Consider the following 12,410-nt stretch of genomic DNA (forward strand, 5'->3'; position numbering starts at 1 on the left):
TTGTATTTGATTGAATTTATTAACTGGACTGGCATACAAATCTTGAGTAAAAAGATAGGGAAAAAAATAAAAATAGAAGGTGGTGATGTACTTTTTTATTAGAATGATTCCAGTGTGAATGAAGAGGAATTACAATATATGATGAACCTTTTGATCATTTTAGGTCAATTTCATATTCATAAAACGAAATTTTGGGGGGGAAAAACTAACTTTATTATATTTAATCTGGAAATAAAAAAATATATATATAACCACTTTAATGGGCATAATTTTTTTTAAAAAGTAATAAAAACTGTATCCTTATTAAAACATTTTAATTTGATTTAAGTGAGGCGACCCATTGTGTTTGAAATACTGTTCATTTTTGTCTTAAGGAAGGAATTTGTGCTTGATTTTGTTTTGTATGGTGGGCACTGTCACTTTGTACACGCTTCCTTCACATGTTGCATTGTGTAACTGTATAGTTTATACTGTATTCAATAATAATAATATTTAAAAAAAGCTCTGAAAAAAAAGTTGATATTGACAGAGTAATTGCCTTCTCCTGATTGGCCTACACAGTCAGCGAATCAAACTGAAACAATACATTATGGTTGTCCTATGTACCTGTCTGTTTAATGATGACATATTTTCATAATACAGGTTTTCATATCAGTCTTTAAAAATATTATATTTTTATGTTTCTCTAATGATTTTTTTTTTTTTTTAAAAACGGGCAGTTTCTAAATAACCAAACGAAAAGACGAATTAAACCGGAACCTGTCTCAAAAAGGCTTTAGGATTTGTTGTACTGTAGTTCTCTACCAATGCTGCCACCCCGTGGTGATTAAGCGCCATAGATGGAGATGTTTTTTTATTTTTGTTTTCAAACTAACCAATCAGAGCCGGGGGATGGGAAACGTAATTCCCTCTCCACCCACTTCTCCGCACTGGCCAATCATGAGCACAACAGTCAGCGCGAGGCGGGGAGTGGCAGAGGATTCAAACAGAAAATGGCGGCTGGGAAGGAAGCACAGAGAAACAAACAAAATCACAGGTAACAAAACAATCACGGGACTAGTTTGGAAAAGAAAAATAACCGAGCTGCGTAATTGTACAATAATATATATTGACTTGAAGACTTTAATGGACAAATATTTGGTCTACTTAGAAATAATACAGTGAATCTATTTAAATCAACGTGTCACTATGTCGACTAGTCTCATAGACTGTAGTCGTACGATACATGGTTTCCACGTTTTAAAATTGTTGATATTGTTATTGTTGAATAAGGACACCCGGATCACCTGGAGTTGTAATAATACACACAGCATTTGTGTCAGGCGATGAAACTAGCGGGAAAAATCAGCGCAGTCAGTCGTAGTGTAATAAAGCAGTATTCCTTTAAAATGCACACTTCTTTGAGCGGATGTCAAAAGTTGTAAAGCATTTAATCAACTGGACATTTAGTTTAGTTATCAAAATATACATGCTTGAGGGTCTCTACCGGGCAATAACATTACTGATACAAAATACAGTAACACGTTGCAGTTTAACAAGTGATTGATTGCATATCTCGAACCTTGCTTATTTATGCAGTGCTATGGAAGTCAAAATATTTCGGTAAATCATAGGTGTTTTTTTTTATTTTAAAAGCAGTTTGTAAAACTAGTAAGGATGTCATCTGTATGGGCCAGGTGGATGCAGGTATTATGAGGCCGTTGCTGTAGACCTTAGTATATAATATTGCAAAATATCTGTTTTGACTAGTTTTAAAATGTCAACTGCAAATGTTATTATTTAAAGCTAACTGCAAATTGGCACTTGCCAAATAAGGGTTTCAAAACCAAAATAATAAATACTATTTAAATTGATAAGAAAACACATTGAGTGACATGGTATAGAGGCTATACTTAATGAAAATATTCTTGCTCCAGTTTAATTTTCATGAAATTCTTACTTTTAAGAAGACTTTTTGAAGATTTTCATTCATCATAGCCTTGAATTTCAGTTTGTATCTGTTGCATTTTCTATATGAATTAGCTATAATATTCAAACACAAGTTATTTTTCATCAGAGAAACAGCCAAACAGCAAACTCTTCATACATCCATGAAATCATCAGTGTGTTAGGATAATATTCAATTGTACATATTTGTAAACCAACTAGGTGACTCAGTTAACAATATACATGGCTTTTGTGCCCTTTTTGACCATCACACCAAAGGACATAACATAATGAGAATTGTATTTTTTGACAGTTTAACATCAATTTATTCAACATCTGATTACAATTTGTTTTCAAAAACACAAGAACCAAAAATCAATTATAAAAACCATCACATTTTCTTCTAATGGAACAACTATTTGATGTCAATTGCAGTGAATTTTGAATGTCAGTTCCAGGGAAATAAGAAACAACAAGCAAGATCATTTATTTAATTAATTTCTTACAAAATTATAAACATTCCATCTAAAGGACCTAAAAGAAGGCATCTGTCATTTCTAGACCATGATGAGGTCTCACTTGATGATAATTACATCTGATTGAATAGTACACAATCAAAGTTTGTAAGCTTGGCAGAGTGACAGAATATTTTGCTTGAAGTTCAGGATTCACTTGAGAATGTAGCTGGCGTTAGTATGAGCAGTAGAAACGCAATGTGGTCATTTATTTTCTTGCTGTCTGTAAATGTTTCAGCAATTTTAACTGAGAGAAGGCTGTGTAGTATGTGTACCCTCTTCTCTTTGAAACTGGCTAGGTGGAGAAAACATCATGCATCAGAGAGGGAGAAAATAAATAAACCCAACAAGACTTGAAGCAAAACAAAAAGCAATTTTAGAACAATTGTACAGTATTTGGGATGTTATTCAGCAGGATAGTCTTTTTAATGAGTACATAAACTAAACTGTAATCACTGAATTATTTTCACATTTTTTATAGGGATACATTTTGTAATGTTGTCATCAGCCATGAGACCTGTCCACGGAGCCAGCCCATCATCTTCAATCCTGATTTTTTTGTGGAGAAGCTACGGCACGAGAAACCAGATGCTTTCATGGAGTTGGTTCTCAGTAACATCACACGGCTGATTGACCTTCCAGGGACTGAATTTGCTCAGCTCCTGGGGGAGGTGGATCCCAAACTGCACAGTGGGACTGGGGTGGCAGCAGGGTTTCTTCGCTCTTTAAACTTTCTTAAACGCAAAGGTCAGTGCAGACAAGAGTCAATTACAATCCGTAGACCTCAGATGATGAAATGACTGTATTTACAGGGCTGTCGTTATTTAGAAATCTGAAAACAGCAACATCAATGACATCATTGTTTAAGCTTTGGACTTCAATCTGAATGTGTGTGTGATGACAGATTGTGACACTGTTTCACTCATGTTCCAGGGATGGAAATGAGACACCTACTGCATAGCAGTTTCACCCATTCTAGGTTTTAATAGAAGCTTGATAAGCCACTGTGTATAGATAACAAGCTCATGTGTCTTTAAACGCAATAAAACCAGGAATGGATCAAACTGCAATGGTGCTCCACCAGTGCTATAAATTGCACATTGGCACTTGTATATTTTTATTTTATTTATTAATACTGTACTAATATCTGATAGGAGTAATTTGTAGCACCATAATATTCTGAGAATTTATGCAAGTTTAAAAAATAATAATAATTGTGACGCAGTGGTTGTTGGACTGTAATGTTTCTGTGGGCTTGCCTGCAGCAGTGTCTGTCTTTGGGAGAAGCTTAAACAGTAACTGTGTGGTCCATGTTAAATGAAAAGTATGTTTCTTCTAGATAAAGGTGTTATATTTGGAGCCCCTCTGACCGAGGAAGGGATTGCACAAATTTACCAGCTAATTGAGTATTTGCACAAAAGTGAGTTTTTATTTCTTTATACATACAGACCTTCAGATCTGTGCCTTACTGTCAATGGAATGCATATTGTTCCGATATCACATCGGTTCTTTTCAGGAGTTTTAGGCTGTTTAGTCAAGGCTATTTTTGCAGCTTACTTTTCTTATGTATGGTTTGCTTAGCCTTGCTCCTTTTAAATGCTTTTTTTCCCCCAAGTCTTACAAAATACTGTATTAAATCACTCGCCTTTTAGAGTAATGTGCTTATTTTTTGGCCGAATTCCAATTCTTTATTGAAACATTATGAAGCTTTTTAATTGTGTAACAGGTTGCAGGGGCTTAATGCAATAATTTTCAATGTATCCTGGGCAGGAAATTTGTATAAATGGTTTATATTTATGTATGAAATGTTTCAGACTTACAAGTGGAAGGGCTGTTCCGAGTCCCTGGGAACAGCATCAGGCAGCAAGCTCTGAAGGAGTGTCTGAACAGCGGTACTGATATAGACCTGGATTCTGGGGAATATCATCCTAATGACGTGGCCTCCTTGCTCAAAACGTTTCTCGGGGAACTGCCTGAAACACTGCTGACTCATAAGCATTACCATGCTCATCTTAAAATAGCAGGTACAGTAAGAATCCAAAAAAGACATTACACAGTGCATTCCTTCATAATCCTGCAACTCTTCACCAGTGTTTCACTGCAGTATCAGAATCAATTGCAAGTGTGGTGGATATATTTTGAAACACACTATCAGAAAAAAAGTATCAAGGATTATCTGGATACACTTTGGCATTCTTAAGACAAATTCTGTTTTTGATATTGAAAGTTGAGACATGTTTTCAGCTTATTCCCCAGGATTTGTTAAAACAAGCAGAATAATATGAAATGTCGTTGCAATACGCACAACATGGTCTACTGGAAGAGTAAAGTAATGTTTCAAATAAATGCTACAGGGTTTTCTGTAAGTGGCTACACTGTTAGATACATTTATAATTTGTTTTTAGACATGACCCTGTTTGATGAGAAGGGGAATAAGACCACAGTTCCAGACAAAGTGCGTCAGATTGAGGCTCTGCAGCTGCTGTTCATGCTTCTTCCACCTGCCAATCGAAGCCTCCTGAAGCTCCTGTTGGATCTCCTCTACCAGACTGCCAGGCAGCAGGAGAAAAACAAGATGTCTGCCTCTAATCTGGCCCTCATGTTCGCCCCTCAGATCATGTGGCCAAAAAATGTAGGTTGTATTTAAAAAGTCTATTGTTAGAGTTGTCTTTAGTATAAGCAATAATGGCTTACGGCAATTTTTTTATATAAAGTGAAAAAAAACAAAAAAAAAACATTTAAAATGAAAAAGAAAATAACTACACAAGATAAGTTTTATTTCTTAATTTGAGCCACTAGCCAGTACAGGCTCTTGTGGTACAACATGATGCTTTAAATATTGTAACATTTGTTTCTAAAAACATGGACAATGGATGCTTGTTTTTACACAAGCAATTGAACCTTTACAGGCTTAAATAAATTCAAAAATAAGGTTTTTGTCTGCCCATGTTGATCTTGCCAGAAGGTACTTTTATGGCATGCAATATATGTGTAGAACAAACCACAAAACAAAATGATGATTAGTATACAGGAGCAATGGGGCATACAATTCTCCCTTTTAGTAGACTCTCATAGCTGGCTGTGTCTGTATTTAGTGTTTATCTGGTACAGGGCATTAGTGAGTAATATAGAATGAAGGCACAGTATGAATGACATCTGAAAACTAATCTCTGATGACATAACTGAGTTGTTTCTTTGTGTTGAACTAGCTGACGGCATACGACCTCCAAGAGAATATGATGAGACTGAACTATGGCATGGCATTCATGATCAAGCACTCTCAGAAAATATTCCGGGTTAGAACTTTTTTTTTCTTCGTGACTCAAATGGAAGAGCACATTCTGTTCTAAGAATAAATTGTAAACCAGTCAAACCTACTCTCTTTCAGCTTAAGGTTTACATATACATTTTTTCAGGTATTATTGAAAGGTAATGTCTTGAACCTCAGATCTTATGATTTATAAAATAAATAATTAGTAATAACAAAAATTGTTCCTTTTTTTTAAGGCACCCGTTTACATTCGAGAGCATGCCAGGATTGAATTTTCAGGATCCAAAATTGTTCAGTCCAAGGTAAGGGTATCTGACAGCCTCAATTTGTGTGTTCGTTTCTTTTTTTTTCTAGATACACTTTCTTGCGCATTCTTCTCATCTAGGAAGATGAAAGTAAAAATAGAACAAAAAGAACAAAAACACACAGATTGTATCACTATTTGGTGATTTTTACCTGGTGGTGTTTTTTAAGTATTTTAAGAATGTGTTTTATTTATTTGTACCTTTTCTAGGATGACTTGGACCTGTTGCCCTCTCAAGGCTCCAAAGGTCTGCTCCCCTCAAAGCGGAACTGCATCGATCCACCCTGCTCCCAACCAGACGACAGTCGATATCACACAGAAGAGGCGCTGAAGGAGCTCTTCCGCCATGTCCACAACATGCCAGAGTCCGCTAAGAAGAAAAAAATAGTTAGACAGGTACAAATACAGGCAATGGCAAGATCTTTTCGTATTTCATTTTTCACCATTTCAGACAAAGCCCATTACGAACAGATGCATTGCCATACCAATATACACCCCCATCCTGTCTAATACTATACTCAACGTTTAGCATTTGGAACATTGGTATTTAACAGACTGGTACACTTTAAGCTGCAGACATATTTCTTAAATGGTTGTCTGTCAAATTACAGAAACAATTAGAGAACAGCTTTACACATGCTGTTATGGGCTGCAATATACAGGGTGATTAGAAAGTAAGTTTACCACATCAACGCACCATATCATTGATGTGGTAAACTTGCTTTCTAATCACCCTGTACTTTACATGGCAGCATCTGAGGCATCTGTTGTATGATCTCGAGCTGTTTTAATAAATAAATACTGACATTCTCTCTTGATTGAACTTTTCGCAGTTTAATAAGCAGGCCACCCCCAGTACTCCAGTGTTTGACATGCAGACACCTCCCAGGAAGAAGCATGCCAGGTCTCGCTCATTTGGAGGACTAATAAAGGTGGTGATACTTGTGTTTTGTTGCTTTTTTATGCAAGGATCTTTTTATTTAATTATATGTAACAGTATTTTATAGGAAGTAGTTTTTTAACAGTACCTCAGAGTATTTTTTTAATCTATAGCGATATCTATCTATCTATCTGTATGTTTGTGTATATAATATATATTTTTTTATTTTTATTTTTTTTCTAATTTATGTATTTATTTTTTTATTTAAACAGCGTAAAGTATTGGGGAACCAATTTGTAATGGAAAAGAAAAACAAAAATGTGACGCCAGAAATGACTACTTGTAGCTCAGGACAGATAGACAAAGCGTGTAAAGAAAACGTCAATCTCAATGTGGTAAGTGCTAATGCATACATATGGTGTGACTTGTATGTATTAAAACTGTACTTTATAGAAGGGTGTGTGAGCTGGTACATATGGAGTTTATTGTCCAGAACCAGATGCATAATTACATGTTCATAATATGAATTATTGTACAAGTAAAACAAAACAGATAAAGTGTGTTGAAAAAATTCCATCTAACATTATACAATGTTTATTGTTTAACACATTGGTGAGCTTGTATTATGTAATGTGTGTACAATTTTGATGCAAGCACCATTCCTTTCCCATGTTAGTATCTTATAGCAGAATTGCTTAGGTAATAGAATTATGAAAACAACACTGCCGTCTAGCTGTAGGAACATTTGTTATTGAAAGTGCAAAAGTGTGTTTAGCTGTTGCACCTAATGCACATTTAAGAAGTGCCATATTAATAAAGAGAAAGCAAAGACATACAATTGTCATTCTAATTGTACTAGGACTTGAAGGTGTTTTATTTATTTATTTATTTATTTTTGCTTGACAGTTGTAGGACTGTCCACAGCTTGGCACCTTAATTCCATCCTAAGCCTCTCTGTTTTCAATTTCAGTTACAAAGACCCCATGACTCTCCAGCCTTGCTTAATAGACAACTGTGTCCACAGTCTTCTAATGATTACCTCGGCAGAGAGAAGGTAATTTTAATTAATAGATTAAAATGTTTATGGAAATGGAACATACAACACTTTATTTCAGAGAGAAGTTATAAAACAGACTAACAGATGAGTCGATGTGCATCAATAATAAAATAGTTTGGGCTTGTGTTTGCCTTCAGAATCAAAAGGCAAGTACCTGGTGTATGTTTTGTGACAACAGAAGCAAGTAGGACAACTGAACATGAACGTACTTGTCACAATTTCCATAAAATGAATGTTACTTAGCTGATCTCACTGATCTTCCTAATCCTCTGAGACGCAGCCCTTAGAAAGACACTCTTGGTAGCTGTGCAATGTGGATCATCATTCATGTTTTGCTTACCTAAATCACACGTTTGCTCTTTTTTTCTTCTTCTTTTAGGAATCATGCAGTCTTACAAATGCCTGTTTTTCCCCAACGCACGAGTCTTCTGTTTAGAGATGGGGTTCACTAAAATTGATCTTTAGTTCAGCTTTGACTGTGAGATCTCCTTTACACATTACCTCTAACATGAACTTATCGTATTTTTGCATGGACTACATTATTGAGCCATATAGACATTTCATTGTACTGTATATATGTAAATGTAGTTTTAACTTTGTAATGCTATATTGCACACAGCAGGGGGATGGAACATGAACTTTTAATTTGTATTTGTAAATATATATGTTTGTATTCTCTTGTCTGTGAGGTAATCTTACTAGATTTACTGACTACGGCTCCTACCTACCTGTAGTTATCAAAGCCACTGCTTTGTAGTTCGGCCCATATAAATTCAGTTTAGTTCCTTCTGTACCAGTACTTCAGCAGTTAAGCTGATACTTAACTATCTATTTGCCAACACTCTGGAAGTGCTTAGAGCACAATATGACTGCTCCATCTCAAGAGGTGGGTTTATAAGGAGTGTACTAAAGTATTGGCTTGCTGTGAAGGATGTGGTTTCGGCTAGTCTATTTGCTAGTAGTAGAATACATTTGGCACCACATGAAAATTCTACCTGGCTCCGGGGGTTTGCCCACAATAAATTGAAAAAGATGAAACATGAATATAAATCTTAAAAGCTGAGTGTTGGAGGGAGTTTACTAATGCACCCCATATCTACACAACCCTTAACAACAAAAAAAAGAATAATTCAAAACACTGCTGGAGTGCTCTGTATTTAAGTGAACTGAAACAAGCGGTTTGTGCAGTACTAAACTAAGATATAGAACAATTCAGTTCTGTTGCGCATCCAGTAGTTACTCTGCTGCCTAATATAATCTTAAATAAAAAAAAGCCTTTGGTTTTAGCACATATTACTGCTTTGTTATAGAGCAGGTAGACTTTTAAAAAGCATGCTTCTCCTTATTTAGTCTGAAAGGTTGGAGAAGGATGTTGGTTTTGGAAAGTGATATAACGAAGGGGATTGGGATACTGAATGCTGTAAGGAAGGGGCTGTGTTTTTATTGCAGGTGAATTTGACATTCAAAAAGAAACAAAAGCCAGCTATTATACTCTGAACATGCTCTTGTTATTTTTAAGACATACATGTCACATCTGGACTCTAGAAATTGATATGTTAAGTTAATCGGGATAATTTTATTTTAGCTGTAATTTGGAAACCAGAAGTCAGTGTTTGTTATCCCTTTACTGTAAAATGACCCAGATGTAATATGTATAGCCTGGATAATGTCCCTGGGGTAAGACACCAGGTGGCATAGTAGGAAGTCTTTCTTTAGAGATGTCATTTCATTGGTCCCTGGGATATTCTTTACATGTTCTTTAGTGGTGGGACCTATAATGCTGTCTGTCACTGCTTAAGTGATTCTAAGCCCCAGAACCAACAAACCTACTGCCTATTTACTGAATATAAAAAACAGCCCCATATAAAAAGACAGAGACAGAGAAGGTAATATAATTATTTTTTATTTTTTTTTTAAATAAGAGCTGTGGTATGTAAGACAAGAAAGGAATTGGGGTAATTCTAGTGAATTGTGAAAACAGTTTAAACTAATCTGTGCATTGCTTTTAAGTGTGTTTTCTTAAAATGAATTTAACTTGTGTTTTTTTTTTTTAATATTGTATTTTTACATTTTTTTGAAAGTGCCTTTGCTGATTGGAGTACTTTAACTTCCATTTAGACTATCAGATGTATATTTTGTTGCTCAGACTTGAAGTTAAAAAAAATAATAATTCTGATTAATGTCCACAGTTATCGTTATTACAGGATAAAAATATTACAGTTACGGTGACCCTCAACTGTTTAATACATTAAGAAGCAACAACAACTGTAGCACGGTTTTCTTTCTGATGAAGACTCGGTTACCGTTACTGTGATTATGGTAAATCACCCATCTTGTGTCCAGGACAAAAGAAACTGCCCGAACAATTTGCTTTAATATGGTCTTGTTCTGTGGCCTACCAATTTTTTTTTAACTGGTGTGGGGACAGCTTTTCTTTGCCAATTTTACCCTACTTAGACAGTCACTTATTAAAAATATTGGTATCCCTGAATAAATGATTGTCTGTTTCTTCAAATATATGCATTATTTTAAATGTCTTTTTTTGAGCAAGAAAATGTAGGGTACATTTTAATGCAGAACTGCGCACGTGAGGCGGTTTGTTAATTTAACTAATTTGCAATAATTTGAAGAGCAGACCTTATGTCCATGGATACCAGGTTATTTAGTAAGGAACTAATGCGCCCAATCCCAAAGCACCACAGACTAACAGAGATTTAAAATTGGTAGGTCAGGATATTGTGATGGCTACATGACCACTAGATATTTGCCAACCACTGTTACCTTCATTGCCATGGTACTAAGGCATGACAGAACACCCTGTTACTTGATACCATTCTGGTCCTATGTACTTCATGTTGTTGCAAAAAGAAATGAAACTCGATCAAATCAGAATGTTATTACAGTCACAGGATCCTGTGTAACTTCTGTTTGCATGTGTCTGTTACATTATAACCACTGTGGGACCAGTCTTGCTGTGATATATTTCTTGTGCATAGACTGAAAATGTGATTTCTTTTTTTAGTTTTTTGTGTTTTTTAATATAGATTATGATAGTAGCACATGGACCTAATGCTTCTTGGCAGCTCCTGGTTGAAAGGACATTCTTTTTAAAACAATATAAAAAAATTCTCAACTGAACTGATTTTATTTGACTGTGAAAAGTCCAGACACTGTTTGTTTTTATCTATTGTTTTTTTTAAAGTTATGATCCAAAATATTAATTTAGTTTTATTAAATGATGCTTACAAAACCTGTGTCAAATAGACAGCTTTTATTTTTTTGATGTTGGTTGTTAAATCCAGCACTGGGAGAGGGATTGAAGTGAAATGTTTCCCTCAATTTCTGTCCTAGTGGATTAGAAGTGTGATGAATATTGAATCCAACTCCTAATATAATTAAACGGGAGAGCAGCTCCATCCTGTGAAATATAAACCAGCTATCCAATGTATTATTATCCCAGGTCTAAAGGCTGAGATTAGTTTTGCAAAGCAACCCCAGTTTATTGTTACTTCAGGGAGCAGATTACCTTTCTTCACCCAGCAAAGTGTTGCATGAGTTTATGGTTCAGCTTATATCTCATTTTGTTGGGCAGCCATGGCTAATCACTCGGGGAACGATATCTCTGTCTCTTGCGGAAGCCTAAGACGAGAACAACTATCTAATAAATACCCTCCCACTGAAAACCTGACTACAGCACTGAATTTGTATTGTAAATAGCCCTTGATCTTAATTAACTAGCCCTGTATTTCAGGGGTAAGCTGAGAGTCCCTGACTCGCCAGGAGGATAAGAAGTATGGTCTGTGTTTTATTATTTTACTAGCTGGTTAAGAGTTCATGGCGAGGTTTGCCAATACTCTGTTTTTGTTTTATTTAGTTATAGGTGGAATAGCATAATTGTGTTTTTGTATTAACAAAAGTTTAAAATGTTTTTGTCTTTTATATTTTTATGTAAAATATAAGATGTTTTGGTTTGCTTTTATCTTGGTTTCAGTTGTTGGATTAAATAGGTTTTACATTAGCCTGTGTCTGTGATTTGATTATTTTTTTTGTTTCTTAAACAATGTGCTGTTTGTTATGAATGGTCTGTTTCCCTGAATAGTCCTTTTCAATTAATTCTGTCTTGTGGCTTGTCGGTTAAAGTTTATCTCTGGCAGTTGTTTTACCTGTGCAATTAATTTTCTGTGTGCCTGCTTGTGGTTATATATATATATATAATATATATAATACAGTACTGTGCAAAAGTTTTAGGCAGGTGTGAAAAAATGCTGTAAAGTAAGAATGCTTTCAAAAATAGACATGTTAATAGTTTATATTTATCAATTAACAAAATGCAAAGTGAGTGAACAGAAGAAAAATCTACATCAAATCAATATTTGGTGTGACCACCCTTTGCCTTAAAAACAGCATCAATTCTTCTAGGTACACTTGCACACAGTTTTTGAAGGAACTCGGCAGGT

At 35.2% G+C, this 12,410-nt stretch overlaps 1 protein-coding gene across 2 annotated transcripts; it reads left to right on the top strand.

The window, feature by feature from the left end:
- Positions 1-909: 909 nt before the first annotated feature.
- Positions 910-11,971, top strand: LOC117416194 (rho GTPase-activating protein 19-like). 2 transcript variants are annotated; one of them, XM_059026299.1, is made up of 12 exons: positions 910-1,036; positions 2,950-3,188; positions 3,781-3,861; positions 4,256-4,465; positions 4,847-5,073; positions 5,651-5,737; positions 5,949-6,014; positions 6,227-6,412; positions 6,850-6,948; positions 7,169-7,291; positions 7,867-7,950; positions 8,333-11,971. In XM_059026299.1, exons 1-12 carry the CDS (start codon positions 993-995, stop codon positions 8,387-8,389), a joined length of 1,503 nt encoding a protein of 500 aa, XP_058882282.1. In that variant the 5' UTR covers positions 910-992; the 3' UTR covers positions 8,390-11,971. The 2 variants fall into 2 exon arrangements, with proteins under 2 accessions (XP_058882282.1, XP_033883162.3); XM_034027271.3 differs by having other exon boundaries at positions 911-1,036; positions 2,923-3,188.
- The last annotated feature ends 439 nt before the right edge of the window (positions 11,972-12,410 follow it).

The sequence above is a fragment of the Acipenser ruthenus genome, chromosome 7 (genome assembly GCF_902713425.1).
Source record: "Acipenser ruthenus chromosome 7, fAciRut3.2 maternal haplotype, whole genome shotgun sequence".
Classification (NCBI taxonomy): domain Eukaryota; kingdom Metazoa; phylum Chordata; class Actinopteri; order Acipenseriformes; family Acipenseridae; genus Acipenser; species Acipenser ruthenus.

What these genes read in the sequence shown, in the direction of transcription:
- LOC117416194 (XM_034027271.3), top strand. Translation starts at nt 993, where the DNA reads ATGGCGGCTGGGAAGGAAGCACAGAGAAACAAACAAAATCACAG. An exon ending in AGATCATGTGGCCAAAAAAT is followed by an intron (nt 5,074 to 5,650) that starts GTAGGTTGTATT and finishes GTGTTGAACTAG; the next exon opens with CTGACGGCATACGACCTCCA. An exon ending in CCAAAATTGTTCAGTCCAAG is followed by an intron (nt 6,015 to 6,226) that starts GTAAGGGTATCT and finishes TACCTTTTCTAG; the next exon opens with GATGACTTGGACCTGTTGCC.